The 27,337-nt window shown below is 44.1% G+C and overlaps 1 protein-coding gene and 1 long non-coding RNA gene across 2 annotated transcripts; one reads left to right on the top strand and one right to left on the bottom strand.

Annotated features, from left to right (window-relative positions):
- Positions 1-6,305: 6,305 nt before the first annotated feature.
- Positions 6,306-13,263, bottom strand: LOC122174540 (uncharacterized). The gene is made up of 3 exons (XR_006176532.2): positions 13,130-13,263; positions 11,215-11,390; positions 6,306-8,457 (listed from the first exon to the last, which is right to left on the bottom strand). It is a non-coding gene; the product is annotated as an uncharacterized LOC122174540 (long non-coding RNA).
- LOC101953234 (L-lactate dehydrogenase A chain) lies at positions 12,991-27,127 on the top strand. Its single transcript, XM_005293946.5, has 8 exons — positions 12,991-13,406; positions 19,353-19,487; positions 20,668-20,785; positions 23,372-23,545; positions 24,119-24,292; positions 25,265-25,382; positions 25,974-26,097; positions 26,336-27,127. The coding sequence occupies exons 2-8, from the start codon at positions 19,362-19,364 to the stop codon at positions 26,498-26,500; spliced, it is 999 nt and encodes a 332-aa protein (XP_005294003.1). The 5' UTR covers positions 12,991-13,406; positions 19,353-19,361; the 3' UTR covers positions 26,501-27,127.
- Positions 27,128-27,337: the final 210 nt, after the last annotated feature.

Genomic DNA, 27,337 nt, shown 5'->3' with positions numbered 1-27,337 from the left:
TTCAAACTAAAGGAGAGTTTGAGCTGCAGGATTTGGATCCAGCTACTGAACAGCCAAAAGCTCAGATACCTTGGACATGAAGCGCTGAATCAAACCCTGAGATCAGACCAGAGGCTGTTTGCAAAAAGCGGATCCACATTTGGATTCGGAGTCCCCCTGAAGCTTGGGGCTCTCAGATCAGAAATTCTGGTTCCGTTTCAAGACTATTTGTAACTAACTCCTCTCAGTACACAGGTTTGCCAGGAACTCAGGCTGCCAGCAGAACCCTACATCCTTTTTGCAAACTGAAGCAAAACAAAGGTAGGTTAATGATGGTGTTTGTGGGCATGCTGGCTCCCGTTCATGACAGATTCCATGATATTCAGGCAGGCTCATCTCTGACGCACTTCCATTTTCACAGCCTCTGCCCAAATAACTGAGTGCAGTGAGGCTGAAGTTAGATGGCGTTGCTGGGTACAGGACCAGAACGTGCATATTCTGCTGTGTAACCAGTTTAACTACTACAGGACTTCAGGGTCTGGGCTCTGCAGATGAAGTCAGGAGGGCGTACGCACCTTGCTCAATGCACAGCTACATTGTTTAGCAAATTTGTCATTTGTTCTGGGTTAAAGAAAAATCCCTGTTAGTTAAAAAGCACACACAAACCACCACCAATGCAGCTCATGAGTCATGCTCAGACAGCAACATGTTAAAGAAGCAAAACCCATTTCACTTCAAGCTTCCTTTGCTTCTGTTTAGTCACATGATCCAGGAGACAAGACCCATGCATTTCCCTGTGTGGAGATATCTAACCAGCACGGATTTCAGGAGCTGAGCAGAGACTGGGAGGCGGGGGGGTTAACGACAGTTTGATGCACATCACTGTAATATCTGGAGCATGTGCAAAGTGAGTATTTGACCGTTTGGAAATCTTCTCCTTACTAAACTGGCTCCTGCTTTAAATGCATTTAGCTCCCTTTGCCTTGACAACAGGGAATATTTGGTTTCTACCAATGCAGCATTCCACTTCCTTTGTGAAATAGGACGCACATAACCTCATTAAGCAAGAGGGGTCGAGCAGGGTTTCATTTGCACAGAATCACTGAATTCTTTGCTTTTACATTTGCTCTGGTATGCGTCATTTATATGTTTAAAAAAAAAAAGCATCCTACAGCAGATCTGAATAGGAAGCTTTATAAATGCTGTCTCTATAAACCTCTGTTCCTGCACCGACACAGAGAGAACGTTCAGTATGACAAGCTGAAATTCATCCCTAGTTCTGGGACCAAAAGCTCGAATAACCTGAAAACAGATCAATATGAACTGCTGGCTCCATTTTAAATATAAACCTTTCTTGTGCTATTGCCATCCTGTTGGCAAGTCAAGATTTAATTCCTAGACAACAAATCTCATCGGAAATATTTTCGTAAAGGTAGACATGGGCTCTCTGTTTTACAAAGGGAAAGTCTCCCAAGCAGAGAGTAGTTCACAAGGGCTGGTCTGAGTAAAGAATCCATTACACAGACTTGTTGGTCCTAGGATTCCCTCTACTGAATTGTGTTTGGTAGCCTCTTATGTTTTCTATCACAATACAGTTATTTGCCATGAAATACAGAGCCATCCTCGTGCAAAAGATGTGCTTTTTCTGACCTTCCAAGGGATTATTTTTGACTTCTTATATGCCCAAGATCTCTTACACAGGTCACACACTGAATTAACTGACCTTTAAAAAACCTTTGCCTGAGGGGTCTGAAACACTGCAGCTGATTCATTAGTCTCCCTTTTAAAATATGTCCTTCTCACATTCAAATCCTGCAGACACCAAAGCCGTTTGCATGAATATTTTATAGGTTGAATATTATGGATAAATGTCAACAGGCAAACAGCAGATTGCCTATGCGGATACATTTACTGCTGTACAGATAAGCAGCAGCAACAAAGATAAGGAACCAAGGGCCCACCAGGTGGTAAGCACTGCCTCAGATGTACGGAGCTCCCTCAACTTTCAATACTCTGCACCTCACAGGATCAAGTCCACTACAACACTTAGCCATAAAGGTTTTAAAGGAAAATAGATTTGTGCATTTGATGTGTATGATTATGACAAGGGAAGTACAACTAATTAGAAACAATGCAAGAATTGGTGGACCAATGTCAACCAAATATATGGACCCAGGCCCAGAATTAAACAATTGAAAATAACAAATACACCTTACATGCGCCTGAATATGTAAACGGGCTTTACATTGCATTTTGATGGCCACAGGCCTGGGCTCTATTTACTTAATGGCTGAAGCAAATTCTGGAGTTAATACACTCTCCCTAAACTGAAAACGCTCTACCTCAGTTTGCAGGGACTAAGTGTAAAGAGATCAGTTGATCGAGCTGCCACATTTGTAGGTGGGAAGGAAGGTGATTAGTCAGAGATGACTAGATAACCAGGAGCCAAGGCAAGGAACTTTACAAATCAAAGTCAAAATCCTGACAGTTTATTTTACATCTGATTCACTTTGAGGATCCACAACAATACGTCACTAAATTGTGTCTGTAACTCTCCTTCTTTCTGACATAAAAACATTAAATATTAAAAATATTTAATAGAACATACAATGAATCAAATGCACCAGCATACACAAAGGGGCCCAAAAAGATGGAAAACAATGACCAAATCAGGGTAAAGATGGTCAGAAAGAGAAATACTGCACCAATTAGCAAAGAACATTCCTAGCACACATGCACAAGGTGAAAACATTCCAAAGACAGAGCTTCCAGAAGGCCAGACCATATTCCACAGCATGTAGCAGCAGTACCAGGGTGTTGCCAATTTCCTCCTCCTAATTTTTTTTTTTTTTTTACAATCACACATATCTATTTTAAAATACATTTGCATTCTTGGCATTGCCACACCTTGGTTGTTAGTGCAAGCACCAGCCAGCTGCTCAGTACATATGGTTGTGGTGGACTGTATGTAAAGTGAAGAGAAAAAGAACAAATGTAAAGAAAACAAGTTGTATAGATCCCGATCCTGCCTGGGAGCGAGTGCCCACATTTCCAGCCAAGACAATGGGAGTTGAGGGCGCTCAGTTCCTCTTAGGAAGTACATCCCAGGATCAGGTCCCAAAATAAAGAAATCTGAAATCCTGTTGATGGTAAGATTTCTCCTTAAGAATCTGGAGTCAGATATGCTATTTCCCTTGGGTAACAGTCACACTCATGTTATTAAGCAAAATTTATCAGGGCTTGCAAAGCAACATGGCTACATTGAACTTGTTCAGTGTGATCTGGATAAAGGCACAGGGGACTGGGATTCAATGACCTCTGAGTTCTAGTACTAGATGTACCACTGACATTGTATATCCCTGGGGAAGCAGCAACTGTTATGTGCCTCAGTTTCCCCATCAAAAAACTGAGGACAACAATCATACTTAATTACCTAGAAGGATTGGGGGGGGGGGGTTAGTTAATATTGTGAAATGCCTTGAAGAATGTATGGCATTATATAAGTGTAACCTTGGGCAAGACATTTTGCTTCACTGTGCATCTGATTCAACTCTCACCCGTTGTCTTATTGAGATTTTAAGCTCTTTGAGGTAGTGTTTCTTTTACTACATATTTGTACAGTGCCTAGCACTGTGCCACCTTGATCACAGTTGGGGCGTCTAGGCACTACCGTAAATAAAAAATGGTAAGTGCTGAGTATCAGTATCCTAGTACGTGTGATGCAAGCTCAGGCTAGCTAGTACCTGTCACCTGCTTACAGTTTGTTACTGATTTCAGCTGTGCTGCGTGATGAGCCTGAGCCGACAGACGGTGTCATATAGAAAACAATCAGACATGCCTCACCCCAAGCTCCCTGCTCTGGCCAGTGGTGTTTTCCTCATTTGAAGACTTCCACCAGGTTAAATGATGGGATTGTACACACTATCCAGAGCCGTACAGACAGATCTGTGCCTCATCCCAATGAAAAGTATGGGAGAGGGGCTGTAAAAAAAGCCCCTTTGTTGAGATGGATCAAAACTACCACCCCTAGACCTGAGCTGTCTCAAATGCTGGGCAAAGCCGGCAGGGGATCCACATCTGAACCCTGTGGCTAACCTCTAGATTTACAATGGACAGAACCAGATCTCTAACTCCAAACCCCTGCCTCTCCCAGCCCATTGGGAGAGTTCAGACCCCATGGCCTGCCCACCTCAAGCCCATACTGATAGTTCATATCATACAACAGCTGATTAACTTAAAGCCAGCGTGTCTCTCTGTAGAATAACACAAAACCTCACCTCTAATTATTTACATAAAGCAACACTAGGTAGACACAGCAGAAAGTGAAGGGGGCTTGACCAGCAAGCAGAAGGCTTTCTTACTATCTTCTTATCTGGCTAGTTCTCACTCAAAGGCAGCAGAGCTGTTGAAGGGACAGGGAAACCCTCCCTTGGAAGATGGCTCCATTTCAACTCTAGGCACCTTTTTTTTTGCCAAGAATATATGTGCTATGATTGATATTTAGCTGCCTTTTTTTAATTAGTTCTTTAGAGCAGAGACTGCCTGTGTTCACACAGAGCCTAGCTCAATGGGGTTCTCATCCATGTTTAGAATCCCTATACGCTAACAGTCCAGATAAATAATAAGTGACCTTTGCATACTGTTTCCCCAGAGCCTTTAACTATGCCTTAAAAAGGTTCTGTTACCTGATGAAGAACCAGCGAGCCTGCTTCTCCCAGCTTGATGTTGAAAAAGCCTGGCTCTGTGAAACAATCAGCCACTCCCTGACCATTACTGTTATTAGGGCTGAGCCACCCCAGCTGCAGCGCTTTTAAAGCACCTCAGGTGTGGCACGGAGCTCTGGAAATGAGGCCAGAATGACACCGGTACTACAATGATTTAGGGTCTATAACTATATCTATGATCAAGAGAACACTTTGATCAGATATGAATAAAAGCTATGGAGAAGTTACTTATTAGCTCTGACTAGCTTGTCTCCCATTTATTTTTGTATGTGACTTGGCCATCTGTCTGGTGTCATGAAAAAGGGGCTAGAAGTCAAACAATGATCTTCACTAACTTTTAAATGCTGATTTCTAGGTGATTGTTCCCACTGGCACTCATATTCTGCACAACAGGAAACAAATATTAGTGCCATTGCATGCACTGTGCCCAAAAAGACCTGCTTCATTAGGCTCGCATTAAAAGTCAGGTGGCAAACTCCCCTAGTCCTCTTTGAAATCCTAGCCTAAATGAGTTGGCCAAAATCACTCAGCAGATCAGAAAGTGCCCTGTCATTACACAAGGCTGCCGCCCCATCTCTTATCTGTCTGTATGCACCACACTTATCCTGTGGTATCTGTGCAGAAACAAAGAATATCGAGAACAGCATGAAAAAAGTGATATTTTGGATATAGTTCACTACTCAGGACTCAGCAGAGTCCTACATAATGGTTAATGCCTGCGTGGATAATTTTATTCTCCTCGTAAAGTGAGGCAAGTCCAGGGCTTTTGCTGAGCTCTACTTACGCAGTGGTACATGAAACCTAAAATAATTAAATTTGTGATTTAGGAAGCCATGGTTAGCAATATAGTTTTCTTTAACTATTTAGCATCATAATAATATGACAACACCTCGCTTAAATAGAGCTTTTCCGCCATATAGCTCATGGCCCTTTCTAACTGAGGTATGCATCATCATCATCATTTTACAGAGGGGGAAACTGAGGATCAGTGAAGTGACTTGCTTAAGTTTATTCAGCAGGCCAGTGGCCAAGCCAGGAATAGAAAGTAGATCTCCTGAGTCCCACTCCAGTGCTCTATCCACTAGGCCTCACTGCACAAATCCTCCATCACTGTATAATTTGGAAGCACATAGAACTCTTTTGGCAGGGAAAAAGTCAACATACTTAGAAGTTTTGAGTATTGAAGTGTGTAAACTAGGAAACAAAAATAATTGGTAACCAGCTGGAGAGTCTGTCAGGCCATCTCAATAAAAACCTATGGTGATATAATGAAAAGTTCCCCCAGAAGGTGTAGGATTTTCAGATTTTGTCAGTTATCACCACTTAACATACATTTCAATTACATTTCCCTGATGTTTATTTTTGTACTTTAGTAAGATTTCAAAATGTGTGGAAATTTCCAGAAATGAGAATTGCATCAGCTAAGCCCACCTGATGACAGTGCAACCCCCCTGCCAAAACAAAACAAAACTAAAACAGTGTTAAGATTTCAGCCAGCACCTCATTCTAATAAGCAGCAAGAACTCTAGGTCTGTGTAATTCCACTTGGCTCTGCCATGAGGATACTTTAATGGATGGGAGCAGTTAAAGAGCGAGACAAAATTGTGAAGATTATTTATTATGGCAAATCAGTTGGGTGCATAGAAATCTTTTAGTGCAAGCTAAGAGGGGATCCATTTTTGAGCCTTTGGTTCTCTTTAGGTTAGTACAAACCTTTGAAGGGGGAATATTGCAGATGACTGAAGAGCACATGTATAAACATGATTATTTTATGCACTGTACAATGTTTTTCACCCGGCTACACATGTAACAATCACTAAAGTTCTCGCTCAGCCAGACTTTGTTATTTCTGGTTTTAGGAACACAGAACTGGAAGGGACCTTTTGGGACATTAAGCCCACTCCCTGCCATCACATAATCAACTGAATGACAATAAAAGACATCTCAATCCTTTTTATCTGTTTCACTCAGTCCATTTTAGGCTCTGGTCTAATCGACTTAGGGTATGTCTAAAGCACCTAACAGTGTGGCATCTAAGTGCCAATCCAGAACCCCTTGATAATAATAATTAGCAATTTTATAGGTTTACATGTTTGAACTATTTTAAAACTGTTAATTAAGTAATCCTCAGACTATCACTAGGAGGAGGTAGTTAAATATTGGGATGCATTCTATATGATTTTATGAAAATATGCTAATGAGTGTGAATATAAGTATGCTTCATGCAAAAGGTCTCTTGTAAGGTATCATTACACAGCTTATAATCTACTGAGTGCAGTTATCCTATTTGTATAAATGTACCACTCTTGTATCTGAAATTAGAAATATGAATTATAACTCTGAGGGCCTATTGTAATTATGTGAAGTGTGGGCCATTAATTTTGGTTTGGAATCTTGATGACTCCCATCAACCAGGACAATTGACTGCAGATGGCTCTGTTTTACAGTACTTGCAAGTCTTCCTGTGTACGTGTGTGCTGGCAAGTGGGGAAGTCTTACAGTGACATGTGATCATGTCACCTGAACTAGAATCCATCTTTAACCTGGTGTCTTTCCATCGAGAAGGAGGGGTGAGGGTGGGAACCCAGAGGGACAAAGGATTCCCGCCTTATGCAAAACATATATAAATGGGTAGAACAGAACAAAGAGGAGCCATCATGAGGAATCCCCTAGCTCCCACCTGAACTGGAACAAGGGCTGTACCAGGGGGAAGACTATGCCCAGACTAGGAAGGCATCCAGTCTGTGAAAGAGACTTATGGAAACAGCTTTCAGGGTGAGATTTTATTCGTATTCAGTTTCTTAGACATAGACTTGCGTGTTCTATTTTATTTTACTTGGTAATACACTTTGTTCTGTCTGTTACTACTTGAAACCACTTAAATCCTACTTTCTGTATTTAATAAAATCACTTTTTACTTATTAACTCAGAATGTGTTAATACCTGGGGGGGGAGAGCAAACAGCTGTGCAGCTCTCTCTATCAGTGTTATAGAGGGCAAACAATTTATGAGTTTACCCTGTATAAGCTTTATACAGGGTAAAATGGATTTATTTGGGTTTAGACCCCATTGGGAGCTGGGCATCTGAATGTTAAAGACAAGAACACTTCTGTAAGCTGCTTTCAGTTAAGTCTGCAGATTTGGGGCAAGTAATTCAGACCCTGGATCTGTGTTGGAGAAGATGGGCGTGTCTGGCTCAGCAAGACAGGGTGCTGGGGTCCCAAGCTGGCAGGGAAAGCCAGGGCAGAAGCAGTCTTGGCACATCACTGGGCAGTTTTCAAGGGGGTTCCTGTGATCCAACCCATCACAAATATTATCTTCATTTTACAGATGGAGAAACTGAGGCAGAAAGATGAAGGGACTCATCCCAGGGTGCAGAACAAATTAATGGGTAAACCAGGATTTAGATTAAGAGATTCCTAGGCCAGAAGGGACCATTGTGATCATCTCATCTGGACCTCCTGTATCACACAGGCCATGGAACTTCTTCAAAATAATTCCTAGAACAGATCTTTTAGAAAAACATCCCATTTGAACTCAGAACAGCCCGATGCTCAGGCCCCTGATCGTTTCTTCAGAACACACTGCCTGCTTCTGCAGACAAAACCCAATGGAGTTCATTGGGAGTGCAGCCTGAGCAAGAACTTCAGAATTGAACCCCAAAAATGACCCCGTGCATTTCGTAGCTTCATGTCTTTTCTCATCTTTGGGGGTGGGGTGGGGGGGTGTCAGTATCAGCTTTCAGTTGGTTTTCCTGCAAGAAAAAGGACACATGCAACTGACAAGAGACTCCAAGATTGAATAATACCTTAAACCCTACAGTCAAGTATCAAAATGGAGACAAAACCACTTAATGCTGTATAACTGTTTTACCCAGAATATTGGAAACATCTGATGTGATGGATAGTCTAAAGCCATGTTCTTACACATGGTAGTGAGCCTTAGTTTACAGTTAAAGCTACCTCATATCACTCACTGAAAAAAAAAAATCCAGACTGAAGAGAATGTGGTATAGGTAATTTCTGTTACTTAATCAGGGCGTAATTCAATGTCCATTGAAATAAATGGAAAGACTCCCCTTGTTTTCAGTGGGCACTGGATGTGCTCCTAGCCCAGGGGTGGGCAAACTACAGCCTGGGGGCCACATCTGACCCTTCAGACATTTTAATCTGGCTCTCAAGCTCCCGCCAGCCGGGGAGCGGGGCCGGGGCTCCGCGCGGCTCCCAGAAGCAGTGGCATGTTCCCCCTCTGGCTCCTATGCGTAGGGGGCAGCCGGGGGCTCCACACACTGTCCCCGCCCCAAGCGCCGCCCCCACAGCTCCCATTGGCTGGGAACCATGACCAATGGGAGCTTCAGGGGCAGCATGCCGAGCCTCCTGGCTGTGCCTCTACATAGGAGCTGGAGGGGGGACATGCCGCTGCTTCTGGGAGCTGCTTGAGGTAAACACCCCTGGAAGCCTGCACCCCTGATGCCCTCCCACCCTCCAAACCCCTTGGTCCCAGCCTGGAATCCCCTCCTGCACCCCCAACCCCTCATCCCCAGCCCCACTCCAGAGCCCATACCCCGAGCTGGAACCCTCCCCCTGCTCCAGCTCGGAGTCCCCTCCTGCTTCCTGAACTCATTTCTGGCCCCATGTGAGAGCCTGCACCCTCAGCCAGAGCCCTCACCCCCTCCCACAGCCCAACCCCCCCAATTTTGTGAGCATTCATGGCCCGCCATACAATTTCCATACCAAGGAGTGGCACTCAGGCCAAAAGTTTGCCCACTCCTGTTCTAGCCTAACAATTTCAGCTGCCCCATTTTTATTTTAACTCAAAGGGGTGATTTTTGAAGCCTCTGAAAATGGAGAGAGAAGGCCGGTCATGTTATAGAGAGGACAAGCTTCCCCACAGAGATTTGAAGGATTTCAAAACACTTTAGTAACTTTATATATACACACACACCTCACCCATTGCCATTGCAATGGAGGGCTGCAGCTAGGCAGGTAAGGTATGAGGGCCAGGAGGGGAAATGCGGGCTTACATCCAAATAAGCAAAGTCAGCCATTTAAAAGTGTTGCCGGCACAGGGGCCCGAGGACAGCAACAGTGAGGTTCGTTGCCCGGAGTGCTTCGCGCCAATAAACATACTGGGGTGGAGAAACCATCAAAGTTTATTTGAGATCTCAAAGTGGTGCAAGGAGACAGGCAAGTCTCAAATCGAGCACACCAGCAAAAACAGTTTCTCTCCTCTTTATACATTTTACAACTAAGCCCCCCCCCTTTCCTATCACCTCCCCTCTACTCCCCCTCCCCTCTCTACCGAAGGCATGTTTATACATTTAAGCAACTAAATCATTCTAGGGCTATAAATCTAGCTTGTTAGTAACTTCTCCCTAAACAGTTATTTGGTCCTGTTTACCCTTAGTTTATTACCCCTTCCCCAGCTAGAAACATGCAAACCTCATCATTATTGTTTGGTACCTGGTATGAACAAGGTCGTAATTGCTAACTGGCTATTTACACATTCCAATTCCTGTCCTTGGTTGTTGAGGCCGATTAGAGTTAAACATGGAAGGACAGAGTTTAAACATGGAAGAACTCTGGCTCAGGCAGGCATAGTAACCCCAACAAAAGGATGACTAAAAAAAGGATTTGGTCTCCTGTCCTTGGAAGGGAGAATGGGAGAGAGACCATCCAAGTGCAGGAACAGTGCCCTTCATCAGATCATTCCATACTGCTTGCATTGGTATGGGTCTCCTTTGTTTGAATCTCTCTGAGGCAGAAAATCAATGTCAATCATGCCTGAAGATTTCTCTCCTCTTGAGTGTGCCTGGTGGTGCTCTCGGCCCCACAATACACACACAAGAAAAGTGTTGGCATTTTCCACCCTATTTTCCACCAAATAATGTAGGGGAATTAAATACAAACATCATAAAACCAGACAGGTTTCAACATGTCATGGTGTTCAATCTGCTGTATCGCCACCTTGGGCTTGTCTAGACGAGGATAAAAACAATATCTATTTTAAAACATGTTAGCTAACCTACGTTAACTCAACTCTAGTGCAGACAGGGCAAGTTGTTTTTTAACCTGTGTTGGCTGGTTGAGGTGAAGAAAAAGAGTTATAAGCAAGAGGGATGATGTTGGTCTTTGTGCGCAGAGTTGACAATCATGGCAACGGAGGCACAGTGATATATTGGAAACTATTGATATATTGGAATTGGAATTGCCTGTTTTTATTTTGCTTGGCTTAGAGAATGAAAAGTGTACAAATAATAACCTTTTCTTTTTTGGGAGCCTAGTGTTCACCTCAGCCCATTAAAGTGTTAATTAACAGCTTGCCCTCTCTGCTCTAGTTTTAAATCATCTAGCCAAAGGGGTTTTTAAAAATACCCCTTTTTGCTTAGTGTCAACAGGCCCCTAGTCCTACTGCCAAAAACTTCAACAGTGTATATGGGAAAAAGTATTCTTTCCTGACCAACTCTCCTCCAGATGATCATTTTGTACCCCGAAGCATGATGTTTAATTACCTGTAGAATGTTAGAGACCCTGGTGTCTGGCATCCAACTCCATTTTGATATGTGAAAAAATGCTAAGTCAGCAATGAGCTACTCAGATGCATATAAAGTTCCTGAAAGGGAAGATTCCAGGGAGGCATAACTAAACTTCCTGACCCCTCCTTCCAAAGTCTTTTGCTCAGGATGCTCTGTGAACCGGGAATAATGTAAAATTACAGCACTGTAATAAGTCACTTTGTTTTTTCTACATTCATTCCACAGCAAATTTACTCCTCCCTTCACCAGCAGTTCCCCTTCCACATCTGCCAGTTATTGCAATTCCTTTCCTTCCCTGAGCCACACATCACAAGCACCTGCCAATCCTGATGCATCAGCAATGAACAAAGCATGTCAAGTGTTACAGCCTGCAGGTTTTAGTATCTAATCTGACAGATGTATTTACAGAGAGAATGGACAATATTAATTGCTCTTCTGTCTCTGGATTTCACAAGTATGCAGGCAAAACCCTATCCTCCAATTGTGTATTTAGGCATCCGCAAATGCTTATGATATTTTTCTCACTTGTGATTTTTCTCTGAGGCCCTATTACCATTCACAGCCATACCACTTTGGGCTGCGCTTCTCATCGGGTCTCCAGAGCAGGACTAGGCCATGTCAGCAGCTGCATGAGGATTTTAACGGAACCCCTTATTTGAGGAAATAGTGTTGGTAAGCATAAAAGCCATGATGGGAGGTTCCTCCACTGACAGTACAGAATTTAGGAGAAGAGCATGAGTTTTGCATAGAACAAGGTAAACTTGAATCTAGAGAGACTGGCAGACTGCCACAGCCAGGAACAGTTGAGAGCTACGCTTAAAGAGACTGCAGATGCTGCACATATGGGGAGAAATTAAAACAACAGTAGAGCTTCTCTTAATTTGTGAGACTAACTGCAACAACCAAAGAGGCAAACCACATGAAATGAAATTATGAAGTGGGATTCAATGGCATCACTATCGAAAGTGGAAAGATGTGGTTAGGAAATGTGTTAGCGACCACATGTGAGCATGTTTTTAACACCCAGTTTAGACAGAGACAGCATTTAAAAACATTATCTGGTTGGAGGTCCAACCATTGAGCATAGCCAGTAAACACACACTTTTAAACGTGTTAAGTCTGGCTACATTAGGCACTAGCAACACACATTTTAAGCAGCACTTAATACATGCTAGCTAACATGTCTTAAAAATATATTTTTCCTAGTCTAGACAAGGCCATTAGATCCTGACCTCACACAGCTTAATGAAAGGGGGAGGGTCTGGGAAGGTATGAGAAAGTGGTCTTTTCTCCAGAATGCTAATTAATCACTGACATTAAATAGCTATTAACAAAAAAAGACAAATTCCCCTTCCCACCTCAATGACTCAGGTTTCAGGCTTCTGTGATATCCTAATTTCACTAATTCTTCAATTATAGAGCTTTCCAAGGCCTGCGTTTCTATCCTTACATATCCATCTCCAAAAGTCAACCTAAAAATCCTTCCAAGTTTCCTTATTCCTCATAAAGAAACCCCCGCTACCCCCATCCCCTTATGCGAGGGACCTTTAACATGGTCAGGGATAATGGTTGTAAATATTCCGTGCCTCCGTTTCCCCAGTTGTAAAATGGGGCTAATACACTCCACTTAGCTCCCAGGTAATCTTTAAAAACCAACACCCCTGCACTGCACGTCCCCGTGGTGGAACAACAAAGTGTGTGCCAAGCATGGCTCTTGTGCTGCTGGCCACTGCATCGAGCGAAGGCCCCTTTGCACACAGCCCGGTTTCCATGCAAGGCGGTAGAGATCCCGGAGCTGCCTTGGCAAACAGCGCGGGGGTTCAGCTATCCCCACGCCTCGGCTGGGCTCTGCCCCCTGCTACGCCACGCGACGCCAGCGCTGCTCTCCTACCATACCACGCGCGCAGTTACACCTGCCCCGCACCCCGAGACGCCCTGGCGGCGGCGGCACCGGCCCAGCCCCCGCGCCAGACGTGCAGCCGGGCACGTCCCACTTGGGCTCTGGTGGGCAGTCAGCTGGCCGAGCTCGCTCCGCCCCGCTGGCCGCACGTCAGCCGCGGAGCCCTATTTATATCCCCCCCGCTCCCCCCAGCAGCGGTACTGCAGTGGTGGCGGGGAGCGGGCCGGAGGATTAGCACCGTACAGTCTTTGCTAGCTAGATCGCCCAGGTAAGCCGCAGGTGGGAGTAAAGCGCTGCAGCATCCGCTTGGAGCAAGGGCAGTCCTGTGCAGAGACGCGGGGGGCCGCTAGGACGGGTTTTGTTCGGGGGGGGAGGCTGTTAGTTGCATAATCCGCCGAGTCATTTTTATTTTTTGTTGGGGGGGGGGGAGTTATATACACCACTGGCTCATCGGTTTGTTTTGAGGGAGGGGTAGGAGGGTTCTGTGCTGCGATCCCTGAGTCACAGGGGTGGTGCGGCTTATATAACCCCCGGGGTCACTGATTGTTTTGTGCGGGAGCGTTGGCTGCGTTATAATTCTTCAGTGTTCCCTGGGTCACTGCGATTTGGGTGTGGGGTATAGAGAAGGGCTACATAACCTCTAGTAACTGAATTGCTTTTAGGGCTACATGAGTTACGGGTATATGATCCCTGCCCCACTGTAACTTTGGGGGGTGCAAGGGTTAGTTATACAACCCCTGTGCACTGGGAGGGTTATAGCAGCCCTAGGTAACAATATTTTTGGGGACGTTGTGGTGATTTTGGCTGCAGTCTCTGGGTCACTCTGATTTCCGAGGTGGATTGGGGCAATGGGCACCGTGGCTACGTGCCCTGTGTTCTGAGTTCTTCCCCAAGCTGCAACATCCGCTTTAATCATCGATTGAGTCATTGCTTTGGAGCTGTTACATGCAATTATCGTTTTACTGTTGCTGACCTTCAAGCTCAGTCAGGATGCTTCCTTGCTGTGTGATGGGCATGCCCCTGGGGATGATAATGGTGCCCCACACAGATTGCAGGCTCCTGCTTAGCTGATCCCCTTTACAGGCTTGCTCAGGGTCCCTGAGCTGCAAAGACCTGATCCTGTCTGAGGGGAGAATCCTGCGGTTGCTGGTGGCTTGGTGGCTTAGCGTGGAGGGTTGCACAATATTCAGTGAGCCTCGTTGCTCCTCTCCAGATTACTGCACCCAGACACACCCGAGCACTTTCCCTTGGGCAACCCAGCATGATGAATTCTGGGGGGTGAAGGTGGGGCTAGCTTCTGCCTGGAGCTGGGGGGGGGGGAAGTGAAATCCGTGTCCAGGATGGGAGCTGGCTTGGCTGGCACTTGCAGTTCTTCCTGGCATCGGAGGCTGCTCGCTGGCAGATTAGGCATGCGAATGAAAGGAGGGTACTCTTGCATGGGGCAGCAGACCCTGACCCCTAGTCAGGCAGAGTCAGAACTCAGCTGCTCCTTTAACACACTGTGAGGACTAATCCTCCTCTAGTCACCACCCGCTTTTGCTGGACCAGGACTGAGCGCACACAGGAGCTGAAACAGCACTAGGCTGCTTGAGGTGGTGCTCGGGCTGATCTTACCTAGATGAAACTAGGGAGCCCCCACCTTGATCAAGCAAAGCTCACTGCAAGCAGGAACACTGCAAGGGCTTGCAGGGAGCAGCCTGGGGGTGGGTGGATGGTGGTGTGTACCTATTCCTAAAATGTCAGAGACCTGTCCAACCTCTGAGCCTGTGCTGGGTGAAATTCGAGGACTCCCACCATCCCCATCTCTGCCTCTGCTCATAGAGCCCTTTGCCATGCTCCGCTTCAACAGCCTTGGCTGGCATTCCAGTTACTGCCCCTTGGTGGTGGTGTGGAGCCTAGCCACGGCCATTTGCACTTGGGTCTGGCAAGGCATTAGGCTTGGCAACCCGACAGCCCGTTCTGTGTTGGATTCCAGCTACAATATAACATCCCACTGTGTTAATCTGATGCTCTGTGAGGAAGAAGTACAGCTACGCAAACATGACACAGTGCAGGGGAAAAAACCCAATTAATATTTGTGGCAACATTTGTTTAAACAAACATGCCCAATGTTTCTACCATTGTGAAAAACCAAACCAAACCCCAACCAGTGTGTTTTGGGTCAGTATCTGCTGTCTTAGATAGCTATTTCATTTGATCGGTGAGGAATGGAGCCAGTGCTGTTAGCGAAGTCTGAGTCGTGGGAGTCCTCGGTTAGTTCTCTAGAGGTGGGCATTTTATAAATTACCACTGCTTTATTACATGGCATCACTTTCTTTAATTTATTTTAAACCTTGTGGTGATAGCTCTGCTTTTAGCTCCTAAATATGCCCTAACTTATAATTAATTTGCCTTGTGCTTAAGGAGACCCTTTGAAAAGCTTGTGGTTGCAAAGCACTTCCAGCAAAATCCATCTTGCAAATCGCAAGTCCTAAAACACAACCTGGGTACAGAACCACATATTAAATAGATACAGTCAAGTATTGATTTCACCTGGATCTATGCACTAGCTTTCATGCTGTGCACAGATGCTTGATTCTTCATGACTATCCCTAACTCCTTGGGTGGAATAATATCCCTCAAACGTATATTTTACAGTTGATGAAATACTTCTATTGGCTCTTGATCCAAACATGATGTATCATTTTCTGTATAAATTTTATCTTATGGAGGACTTGGCCCATGTGGAGATGCTTTAGAACGGCAGTCCCAATCTTTACTGGTTCATGTACCACCTTTTAAAAAAAATTGTTGTGATGTGAAGGGATGGAACATAGCATGGTGTGGGAGCCCCTGCTTTAAAGGACAAATCTGGCCTATGGAGAAAATGTGGGTCTCTCATATTACAGTGCTCTGGGAAGCAGAGATGTTCCATGTCAAAACCCATGACTCTAATCTCCTTGCCCACTGAGCCATACAGCTAGGGGCAAGAAATAGGAAAACGGGCATTATTAACTTGTATTGTACTGCATAGAGGCCCTGAGGGGCCTTTCATGCTAGACTCTGTACCACATGAACTAAAGACAGCCTGGCAGAGATTACGCTTATCATTTATCAAATGCCATAACTGTAACCTACTTTAGACAGAGGAGACAGTGTGACCCTGCTGCTTATGAGATGCAATGTGATAGGAAGATGAAGTGACTCATAGTCCCTGTGTATATGTCCTACTCTAAAACACTTAAGTGATGGAGTCTGCTGTTTAGTTAAACAAAAATCTCATTATCTTTCCCTGTTCCTAGATTTCATTGGGCAAAACCTGTCCCACAGGCTTAACACAGCAAGTCCTGTTTTCCCTCCCCTTCCATCTGGGCAGCTATTTTTACTCACTTCCCTGGCTGCGCAGAACTTGGCTACGGGGGCAAATGGCAACAGTGGAACTTAGAGCCTGAAGACAAAGGCTGTTGGGCCACAGGGTGCCATTTCTGAGTCTGCTGGCTGGGTGGTTCCTCACTCCCACTGGTAACTGCACCCTGCCTCTGTTAGAAGAGCAGCAGGAGCCTACCACACTGTTGGAGGAACTGGGAGCTAGTCAGTCCTTGTATCGACACTAGCAAGATTGGATGGGGTCTGAATTTGGGGGGAAAAACACTAAGGTGACTCCAGGCTGGAGTTTGAAGACCAGTACTCCCCACTGGGGTGCCTTCCTCCACAAAGACCAGTTATACTGACACCAAGTGGCAGGGGAGAATTTCCAGTGCCTATCTGTACATACTGAGAACCAGGGAAGTGCCTTTCACTTCCCAGGGGTGGTCAGGATTGTCCTTCCTGCCTTTTCCTCCCCTTGGTGGGAGAGAGAAGCAGTTTATTTTGAAGTATATGTAAGTGCCTCTGAAAGGGGCCAGAATCATAGCCCCTAGCTACTGAATCCCTTCATCCACAGGACAAACAGAGCCATAGCAGTGCAAAGTTGCACCTCTCAGTGCTGACCCTGAGGGACATGCTGGAGCCTCAAGCAAAAAACAAAAACAAAAAAAAAAAACCTGTGGCACGGCCGGAGTGCGGGTGCCGGGGGAGAAGGGGGAGGGAGCGGGCGGGAGAGAGAGATGGGGGCGGCCAGGGCTACAGCAGGGACGCTGCCACGCGGCCCCTCCCGTTGCACCGCCTCCTGCTGCAAGGGCTCCGCTCCGGTCGGCAGGGAGGGAAGGAAGAGGACTGCCCTGCAGGGCGCTCTGGTTCTCTGCGCTGCCGCCCCCTACAGGGTGGCCGGAGCAGAACAAAAAAAAAAAAAAAGCGGCCATGCCCCCCTAGGATTGGGCAGAATGCCGCCTCGAACAATCTGCCACCCCAAGAACCAGCTTGCTCAGCTGGTGCCTGGAGCCAGCCCTGAGCAGAGGGTTCATTGTTCTGGCCCGTTCTGTGCCCTGTCTTTGAGGGATGATAGTGGCTTTGTACGGCTCGTCAGAAGAAGCGGCACATCTCTCAGATAGCCATGAATAAACATGGGGGAGGGGAACACTTTCAAAAGCTTGTAGGTCACTTAAATGCTTTTTGAAAAGGTTGCCCTATATGTTACTGCTTATGTCAGTGGAATTTGAAATTGTGTCCTAAGCCTCTTCTAGACTGAGTTCCCACATCCCAGCCAAAGATATCCCCCATAGCCTTAAACTAGTAGCAATTTGCCGGATTGGATTAAAAGTAATGGTAAACATTAAGGTTGTTTTCCAATGGGGATATTTGACACACTTAAATAAAGGAACCAGCCCCCTAAGCTGTGGCTCAAATTAAGTTATATTTAAAGGTTTTCCCAACAAACAACTGACCATCTTTGTCAATCAAATGACATACATGAACCATATAGTGCCAGGTACCTAACCAGCAGGTATGTGACTGAAGAACTGGATATATTACTAATGGCATATTTAAAACTCTGCTCATGAATATTCATGCTGCCTCACCAGACCCTAACTCCTATCTCCCTTGTGATGCAACATGCAGCTGAAATAGTTATGAATGCAGAAGCCGTAGGGAAACTATTCTGCTTGTACAGCCAGAGGTGCAGTGTATTCCTCATGTAAGAATATTCTACCCAGGGGACAAAAATTAACTGGCTCATTAATGAAAATTCCTCAAATGCACCTTAAAACAAATTAACAAGAGCATTTAGGGAGTCTGGTCATCCACTCCCACTTAAATGACTGGGAAGTGTGAAGTGAGCTTGAAGAGGTCTTTCTGTATCTTAAGTTCTAGTATATGAGCAGGAAAGGCCCTAGTAGGTCATTTAGGCTATGGGTACACTACAGCAGCTGCACCGATGCAACTGTGCTGCTGGAGCACTTCTGGTTAAGATGCCCTAAGCTGCTGGGAGAGAGCGCTCCTGTCAGCTTAACTCCTTCCTTCACAAGCAGCTGTAGCTATGGCTGCAGGAGAACCTCTCCCACCGACGTAACGCTGTCCCAACTGGCGCTTAGGTCGGTATACTTGAATCACTCAGGGGTGTGAATCATTCACACCCCTGAGTGCTGTAAGTTACACCAAAGTAATTTCTAGTGAAGACCTAGCCAGAGTCTAGCTCTAGTACTATGCCTGATCTACACTAGACAACTAGATCAGCATAACTGTTGCTCACAGGTGGGGGAAAATCCAGGAGTGGCATAGTTAAGAACTCTTCTGTCAACCTAGCTACTGCCTCCTGGGGAGGTGGATTACCTACACCCTCCCATCTGCATAGGTAGTGGCTACACAGACCTGCTATTGCCACACAGCTGCAGTGGCACAGATGTAGCATTTTAAGTGAAGACCAGCCCCTTGCTGCTGGTGCAGTAGAATACCCGTTGCCAGACACTGCTGTACTCTGAAACCCAGAGACGTGACTTTATTTAACTAAAAATTCTTCTGTCCTAAGATTGGAACAGGTTACTGGAGCGCTACACCAACTGTATAATCATTGCTCAGAACACCTTCTTGGGGCAAATCCTAATCAGCTTGCTTTGTATATTTAAATCAATTTCTAGTTATTCGTGACCCACAGGCTCTCAACGGGAATGTACACTTTGGGCCTCTCTCTTGCAAGTGGCATCACCAACTGTCTTAGTTATGTGGTCACTCCTAACTTCCTTGCTTGTGCTACATCTAGTAACAGGGTCCATGATTATATGCACATTGAGTTCACTTCAAAGCTACAGTAATAACTCATATGCTTAGAGAAATTACATGACACTTCAATTCTTTTCAGCACTACAAGATGTCTGTTAAGGAACTTCTCATTCAAAACGTTCACAAAGAGGAGCACAGTCATGCCCACAACAAGATCACTGTGGTCGGGGTTGGCGCAGTCGGCATGGCTTGTGCAATCAGCATCCTGATGAAGGTGAGTGTCAAGGTTTACCCATCCTCCATCTGGGACCAAAGAAAGCTGTGGAGAATAGCTAGAACTATTAATTTATCCAGCTGTTTTTTTGCACCTTGTAAATGCCAATTGGAATATAGGTATTCACTCATCTTTGCTATACATGAGCTGACAAATAACATTTACTATTAGAATGTTTCCCCAACAATTGCCAGCTTTCTGACTTTCATGTACAGAACCCCATATTTCTGATCTAATTGGGACTGAGGCCAGATCGGATAATGAAAAAATATAATAGGGAGAATAGGAAAGTGTGAGGCTGCAGTGCCGTCTAGTGGCCACAAAGATCACCCACTTCTTGACCTGTGCATGCTGATTGTTTGGTTAATACAGAGCCAGATAATGGAAGGTCTGATAAATGGGGGTCTACTGAAATTATCCACCCTGGGCAGATAACTAGAATAGTTACAGAATAGAATAGATCTGGATTCCAAACCTTTATTTGTACTGCTAGAATGCCTAAAGCTGTTTGGCTTTAAACAAGGAGAAAATTGAGCTGTTGAATTGTTTATTCCACTGTGTACTGGAAGTAATTCCAGCTTAGATATGAGAGATGCTGGTCTGAATATAAATGTATGTATTGCACGGAGTATGCAATGTCATTTCTAGAAAGTAAGCTTTTCCTGGAACTTTTGGGGGTGGGGGACTGTAGTCTGTTCTAAATCTGAACTGCATTCTCCACACTGAATTACCAAACCATTTATTGATCATACCATGGATTACACCATGCTTGCTTTTCATTATTGTAAAGTAGTCATTGTTGATAAACCGCTAGCTGTTTGGAATATGCTTCATAAGCCATTTCTCTTGTTCAGGTTAACATGCACGGAAACGTGTGCACTCCACAGTCTAGTGACAGTGTGTGAGGTGCAGTACAGATAAGAAAATTACTGCAAGTTTCAATACTTCCTTCCGCACCCCACCCCCCAAAAAGCTAGCAATTGATAGAAGTTCCAGCTAACTAAAATATTTGGTTTAGAAGGAGTTTTCTGATCCTGACCAGCAACAGTTGGCTAACTACACTTAATTTATGCTGTTGCCATCTTTCTGAAGTCTGACTTCACAGATTACAGTGAAACATTTTAATTCAGAAACCCAGCGCACTGACTTGATCTTTAATTGTGCTTCTGGCATCCTGTAGGATTTGGCTGACGAACTTGCCCTTGTTGATGTCATAGAAGACAAGCTGAGAGGAGAGATGCTGGATCTCCAGCATGGCAGTCTCTTTCTTAGAACACCAAAAATTGTTTCTGGCAAAGGTTAGTGTGTTTTAAATATAGTTTCTAAATGGAGACCATCACTTCAGATACACAGTTGCTCAACCAAGTGTTACTTGAACAGCAGGTGTTAATCTGTTTCTGTTCATACAGAACATAAGAATTGCCATATTGGGTCAGACCAGAAGTGTCAGCTGCTTTAGAGAGAATCAGCAGAATAGGGCAACTTTAAAAGTGATCGCCTAGTCCCAGTTTCTGGCAGCTAAAGGCTTAGGCACACCCAGAGAATGGGGTGGTATCCCTAACCATCTTGGCTAATAGCCTCCGACAGACCTATCCTCCATTAACTTATCTAGTTCTTTTTTTAACCTAATTATATTTTGGCCTTCAACATTCCATGACAACGAGTTCAAGAGGTTGACTCTGCATTGTGTGAAGTACTTTATGGATGTTAATGTGCTGCTTATTAATTAGGAAACAGGGCACAAACTCCAGATTGGTGAAATCTAAGTATAGCACTCACAACCAATCAAGTGTAAACTTCTCCAGCACCAGAACAGCCTAAACATGGAGTCGCCGTTGAAGATCAGCCTTTCACACTAATTAATACGCCTCTCCTGTCTGGTGACTTAGAGGCTCACAATACAACCACTCAAATATTACCTTACAATATGGACGACAGATGTTAATGCATGCAGCAACTCCCACCCATTTAATAAAGGCTAAACAAACACATTTTTGTAATTCTAATACCTATTGTAACCACACTGGTAAGCCAGATTGATTCCAGCTATGCATTTGTTAGTATTCTGTTGACATGGGGACCTTGATACAAGTTAGAACCCGGTCTTCCAGCATCTCGCACACCAGTCATGATTTTATAAACCTCTATCGTATTCCCCTGCCCTTACTTGTCTATCTCTCTTAATTTCTCCTCATAGGTAAGTTGTTCCATATCACTGATTGATTTGTTGCCCTTCACTGTAGCTTTTCTGGGGTGGGAGGTGGGGGGGTAGAAATGGTTCATAGCTACCAAATTTGAATTTGTAACTTCTCATTAAAGCTTGTGGAGGTGAACACTCGTGTGTTCTGGAATTGACCACTGGGGCTAGAACTTATGTTAAAACCTTTTATTAAAAAAAAAAAAAAAAAAAAAATCCAGCTTACCTATATGATCTTCCTAGATCACTTTTCTCTGGAGCTGGCTAATCACCACCATGACTTGTGTTCTTGTCTACCACTCCTATTGGCTATAAACAGCTCAAATCATGGCAGTTTAAATTTCACAATAGCTAGTGACTATGGCAAGTGTTAGTGCATAGTTTACTTATTTCTCAGCCAAGGAGTAATTCCTTCATCCATAGGCAGTCCCTATCAGAACAGAGACATTTTTTTTTTTAAATTGTAAGACGTCATCCCCTACTGAAACGAGCCAGAGACGCATGCAAGACCACTACCTAGACCTCAGCTATTGTCCAGATAGGCTTCTCTCTAGGGCTACCATCAGCAGCAGTGCACCCAGTATATTTCCTTTAAAGAAAACACACATTCCATGGGATGTAACATTTGAGTCTTTCCAACAGGGCTTTCTTCTCCCTCCTTCCATTGTTGGAGTCTCCAGTTATAGCTGACATGAGTCCTTGTTTCAGTGAGTGCTCTTGGGTGAATGTAAGCCAATTAAGGGAGCTGCAGATATGGCTGCATGGCCGGCAGACATGGCCATATGTTTTTGCCACAGCCTGCTTTCTTCACTTGTGCTTCTTTAGCTTTTTGTGTATTGCTATTCTCAATGGCTTTTAACCAGAGACCAAGAGGTCTGTCACTACACCCTGATCTATCCACAGCAGCTTCTCATGTGTTAGGATTGATTTGAACAGCTGTTAGAGAAGCTTTGGGAGTGTTTTAATATTTTTGTTGGCCTCCCACTGTACATGCTCCCATTTTCAACCGTCCATAAAACGTGGCTGTGAGGAGTTGTGTATCATCCATCTGTATGAGGTGACCTGCCAAGCGAAGTTGTATATGTATTATCAGGGATTCAATGCTAATCATGCAGCACTGGTCCAGGACCTTGTTTGGTATCTCATCTGCCCATTCGATGTTACATGGGAGAGACAGACAGGGCAAGTGAAAATGCTCTAGTTGCTTCAAGTGTCTGCTACAGTATGTCCATGTTTCATAGCTGTACAGAAGAGTGCTCAACACCCTCCGCACTCCAATAAAGAGCTAGTCAGGAGAAGTGGTTAGGGCACTAGCCTGAGGCTCAGGAGACCTGTGTTCAATTCTCTGCTCTGCCCCAGACCTTGGACAAGGCACTTAGTCTCTCTCTGCCATCTGTAGCATGGGTATAATGGTGCTTCCCTATCTCACGGGAGTGTTGTGTTGATACTCATTTATCTCCCCATTACTATAGTATGTATCCGAGAAACTTGTGCAGCAACAAATTGAAGCTGATGTAATTATCTCTGCTTAGCAGAAGATAACTGATTATAAGGAGAGCACTATATTCCACTAACTATGGCCTCTCAGCACCTTCAGACTTGTGAGCTCTAACTTGAGGATGGTAGTTCAGAACAGGCCTAGGATCCTATCTGTAGAAAGAATTAATGTTTGACACTTTCTTTGTAGACTACAGCGTGACTGCACACTCCAAGCTGGTTATAATCACAGCTGGCGCACGCCAGCAAGAAGGAGAGAGTCGTCTTAACTTGGTCCAGCGCAACGTGAACATCTTCAAATTCATCATTCCCAATGTTGTCAAGTACAGCCCTGACTGCACGCTGCTTGTTGTATCAAATCCAGGTCAGGCTTGTTAGGACTGCTTAATAAAACCCTCTCGGTTCCCTGGCTCTTATGGAAGCATGTTTCAGAGAGGGGAAAACTGATATAGTTTACTGGGCTGGGGATTTGAGACCACTTGCCTCAAGTTCCCAGTTCCGCCTAGAACTTAGGAAGAGGATGATGCAGTGACCTTCCCCCGCCCCCCCCCCCCCCAAATGTTCACATTGCCTATTTGAGAATTAAGCCTCACCCTCCAGTTTAAACGTGCCTGTAACTGCTTCTGTAAAGCTCTTGAAGCAGGACTGTGTGTAATGGAGGCTGACATTTCTTTTAGATCAAGGAGTGTAATTTAAGCCTCTGTCATGCAGCTAAAAAGGTGGTTTTGCTAATAAGCAACCAGATATATATTGGGAAGGTGTATCTCAGTTCTGTGCTCTATTCTGCATATTTAGAGTAAAAAACAAAACAACCTTCACTTGCAGATAGAACCCTCACAAGAATCAGTTGGAATAAACTGTTTGTCAAACAAGGCATTAGAATTTTTCATTAGTCTTTCATCACAGCGTTTTACTAACCTGGCTATTGTATTAATAGTTGATATTTTGACCTACGTGGCCTGGAAGATTAGTGGCTTTCCTAAACACCGTGTTATTGGTAGCGGCTGCAATCTGGATTCTGCCCGTTTCCGCTACCTCATGGGAGAAAAACTGGGCATCCATTCTCTAAGCTGCCATGGGTGGATAATTGGAGAGCATGGAGATTCTAGTGGTACGTATGAAGCCCTACTTATCTTTATCCTTATTCTATTAGTGGGTTTTTTTTTAAATAAATCACAAATTGTGTAGTAGGGGCTCAAGACTAAAACTCTACCAAGTTCCCAGGAAGCACTAATATTCAATTTTTTGCAAAGAATTGCTCATTCAGACCTTCACATGAGGCAATTTAAGGAAACAAGCATTGCCTTCCTTAACTTAGCTGTGGAATGTAGTAACAGTAGATGATCTATATTTGACTTGACCTGTTCTGTTAGAAAAGGTCATTACTGTAACCCAAGAAGGGCCAAAACCTGCAGACTAAATTCTCCCCAGAAGTCTCCAGCAAGGAGCTGAAGGAGTGGGAGGGTGAAGCTCTTCCTTGCAAGGGACTATTGAAAAATACTGCTGTTTCAGACCGGCACTAGACTCAGTGACTGGAATTAAAATCAAGTCTTCACGTATTTTTGGCCTCTCTCAAAACCTACGTTGAACTTCAGTGCAGATCTGGGCCAGGAGTACCTAGGAGTATTATTTTTGTTCCACACCTTCAAGTGATTGTTGAAAAGCATTGTCTGGGAAGGGGAGACTTCAAAATTCTTTTCCCTTCTCACCTCCCCAACCCCTCATGAAACTATCTAAATAGTCCCTTATTGTCAATTATTCCTTGACCAATAAAAAACCCAAACTGACCACCTTTAACCTTGAGATACCAAATGTAAAGAAACGGGCTCAGACATTCAAACAGGACTAGGTTCACAAGGCTTATTTTAATCCTGTAAGATATACAAACCTTAATTTTAACATTTTTAAAAATAAATTCATACATCCAAGCCGCAATGGCACTTGTATGGCAACAGATTCACTCTACCAAGTGCTGCGCTAATTGTCAGTTTATATTTGGGTAGAGTGAAATTAGGATTTGGCTGGTGGATTGATAACTGCTCTATACTGTGAAGTAACTCGTTAATTTGTGTATTTATCTTAGTACCTGTCTGGAGTGGAGTTAATGTTGCTGGTGTCTCCCTGAAGGCTCTGTACCCTGACCTAGGAACTGATGCAGACAAAGAGCATTGGAAAGAGGTCCACAAACAGGTGGTGGACAGGTAAAGAGTAATTTTACACTAGAACAAGTTGCTTTACTCTTAAATGGCACAGAATTGTAGAACATCATGTCAAATGGAGCAAATATGTTGTCTCTAACCAGCTGTGCTCAGTTAGGGTATAAGTATCTGCCGCAGTATCAGCATAACAGTAACAAATGTGAAGGTACAGAAATGGTGCAACTTAAAATAGGGATGCCTTGGTGGCTAACATTCACCAGTCTAATGGAGAAAACATGTTACTGATCTGAGCTGCAATCTTGTATGCCCAAGAAATCTTATATAGATGGGAGTAATAATGAACCTCTTAATTTTTTTTTCAGTGCAGAGAACCCAATACTTTAAATCTGGTTAATAGGTATCTTGGTGCTTGATAAACAAAATGGGTGGAATTTTCAGAAGTGCTTAATCTTGTAGAAGGGCACTAGTCCTGCTGAAAGTCAGTGGGACCGGTGCAGCTGAGTTAGGTGGTTTTTTTTTTTTTTTTTTTAAATCATATCCATTGTCTTAGGATTTCATAATCCAAGTTATAACAAACTTCAGTTTAACCATTTTGTTTTTAGAAAATGTAAAGCAAGTTCTTTACCTTTGCAGCGCCTATGAGGTGATCAAGTTGAAGGGATACACATCATGGGCTATTGGTCTCTCTGTGGCAGATCTAGCTGAAACTATTATGAAGAACCTAAAGAGGGTGCACCCAATTTCTACTATGGTTAAGGTAAGCAGCAGCTTGTTAAAGCAGAGAAACTTCCAACATTCTTGTGTTAAGAGGTAAACTAATTTACAGCTGTACATATTAATATCCAGAGCTGCCTCATTTCCTGTGAAATTTGGTTAACAGTTTAGACCACTGACTTAAATGAAGTAGTGACCTGATGGGCTAATACTCGAAAATAAAGTAAACCAAGGTTGTAAAAACCATGTAATATAGTAATATCCTTCTGTTTCCTTTTCAGGGCATGTATGGAATACATAATGATGTCTTCCTAAGTGTTCCGTGTGTGTTGGGATATAGTGGCATTACAGATGTAGTAAAGATGACTCTGAAGAGTGAGGAGGAAGAGAAGCTACGGAAGAGTGCAGATACACTTTGGGGAATCCAGAAGGAACTGCAGTTTTAATTCTTCTGTCCTAGCACTTCACTATACAACAGTATAGGGGATTTGTCTGTTGCACTTTTCAAGTAGATCAAGTCCTTTGATGTAAGTTACTGACTAGAAACATGTAAAGCTAAAATCTATGAACAACTCAGTTTCCTGAAATTAGAGTAGGAAACTGTTCTGTGGCTTTTCCTATTCACCAAAACCAGTATTTGTAGCCAGAGGTGGATCACAACCTAGTGGTGTAAAGTAGATCTAGCACTCCTTGTAAAACACGGCCTAGCAAAATCCTCTGCCTCTTTCTCAGCTTCAGGTCCGTTCAGAAGAATATAATTGGTTTCACAACTGTGTAATAAAGGTAGAGACCAACCTATTTCTTGTATTACAAAAGGGGGGGGGGGGGGGACCAACTCTGACCAATAGATTAAAGATCTCAACTTGTTGCAGGTCCAAATGTATTTTCCTAACTGCTTTGGAATCTCTGTGCATACCTTTTCTGGAGAACTTAATTTTTGTGTACCATACTGGAATAGCTGTAAATCTGGTTCCTAGAAATGTAAAAACCAGGACTTCTGTATACAACAAGTAAAGGCCACTACAAGCATTCAACTGTACCAGCCCTAATACTAAATAAACCATGAACTGCTACTTCTGTTTCCTTGTCTAATTTTACTTTAGGGCTCAAATATGGCTTTTGTAAATGGAAGGGATCACAAAGTTGCCCTGTTCAGAGTTGTCCCTTTAAAACATGGCACTAGCCCCTTTCAGAGGCAGGATACTGGGCGAGATTTAAGTCAGCCTGATGCAGAGAAGAGTACACCTCCACAAAAGCTCGATATTTAAATCCAGCTTCTCAGT

Source organism: Chrysemys picta, chromosome 4 (assembly GCF_011386835.1).
Source record: "Chrysemys picta bellii isolate R12L10 chromosome 4, ASM1138683v2, whole genome shotgun sequence".
In the NCBI taxonomy this organism is placed as follows: Eukaryota; Metazoa; Chordata; order Testudines; family Emydidae; genus Chrysemys; species Chrysemys picta.
Note: the sequence above shows the minus strand (reverse complement) of the source record. Positions and strands in the feature narration are given on the sequence as shown.

Bases quoted from the DNA above. Each gene is read 5' to 3' on its own strand.
- LOC101953234 (XM_005293946.5), top strand. From the start codon at position 19,362: ATGTCTGTTAAGGAACTTCTCATTCAAAACGTTCACAAAGAGGAGCAC. The intron at 24,293-25,264 runs GTACGTATGAAG...TATTTATCTTAG, and splicing joins AGAGCATGGAGATTCTAGTG to TACCTGTCTGGAGTGGAGTT. The intron at 26,098-26,335 runs GTAAGCAGCAGC...TTTCCTTTTCAG, and splicing joins CAATTTCTACTATGGTTAAG to GGCATGTATGGAATACATAA.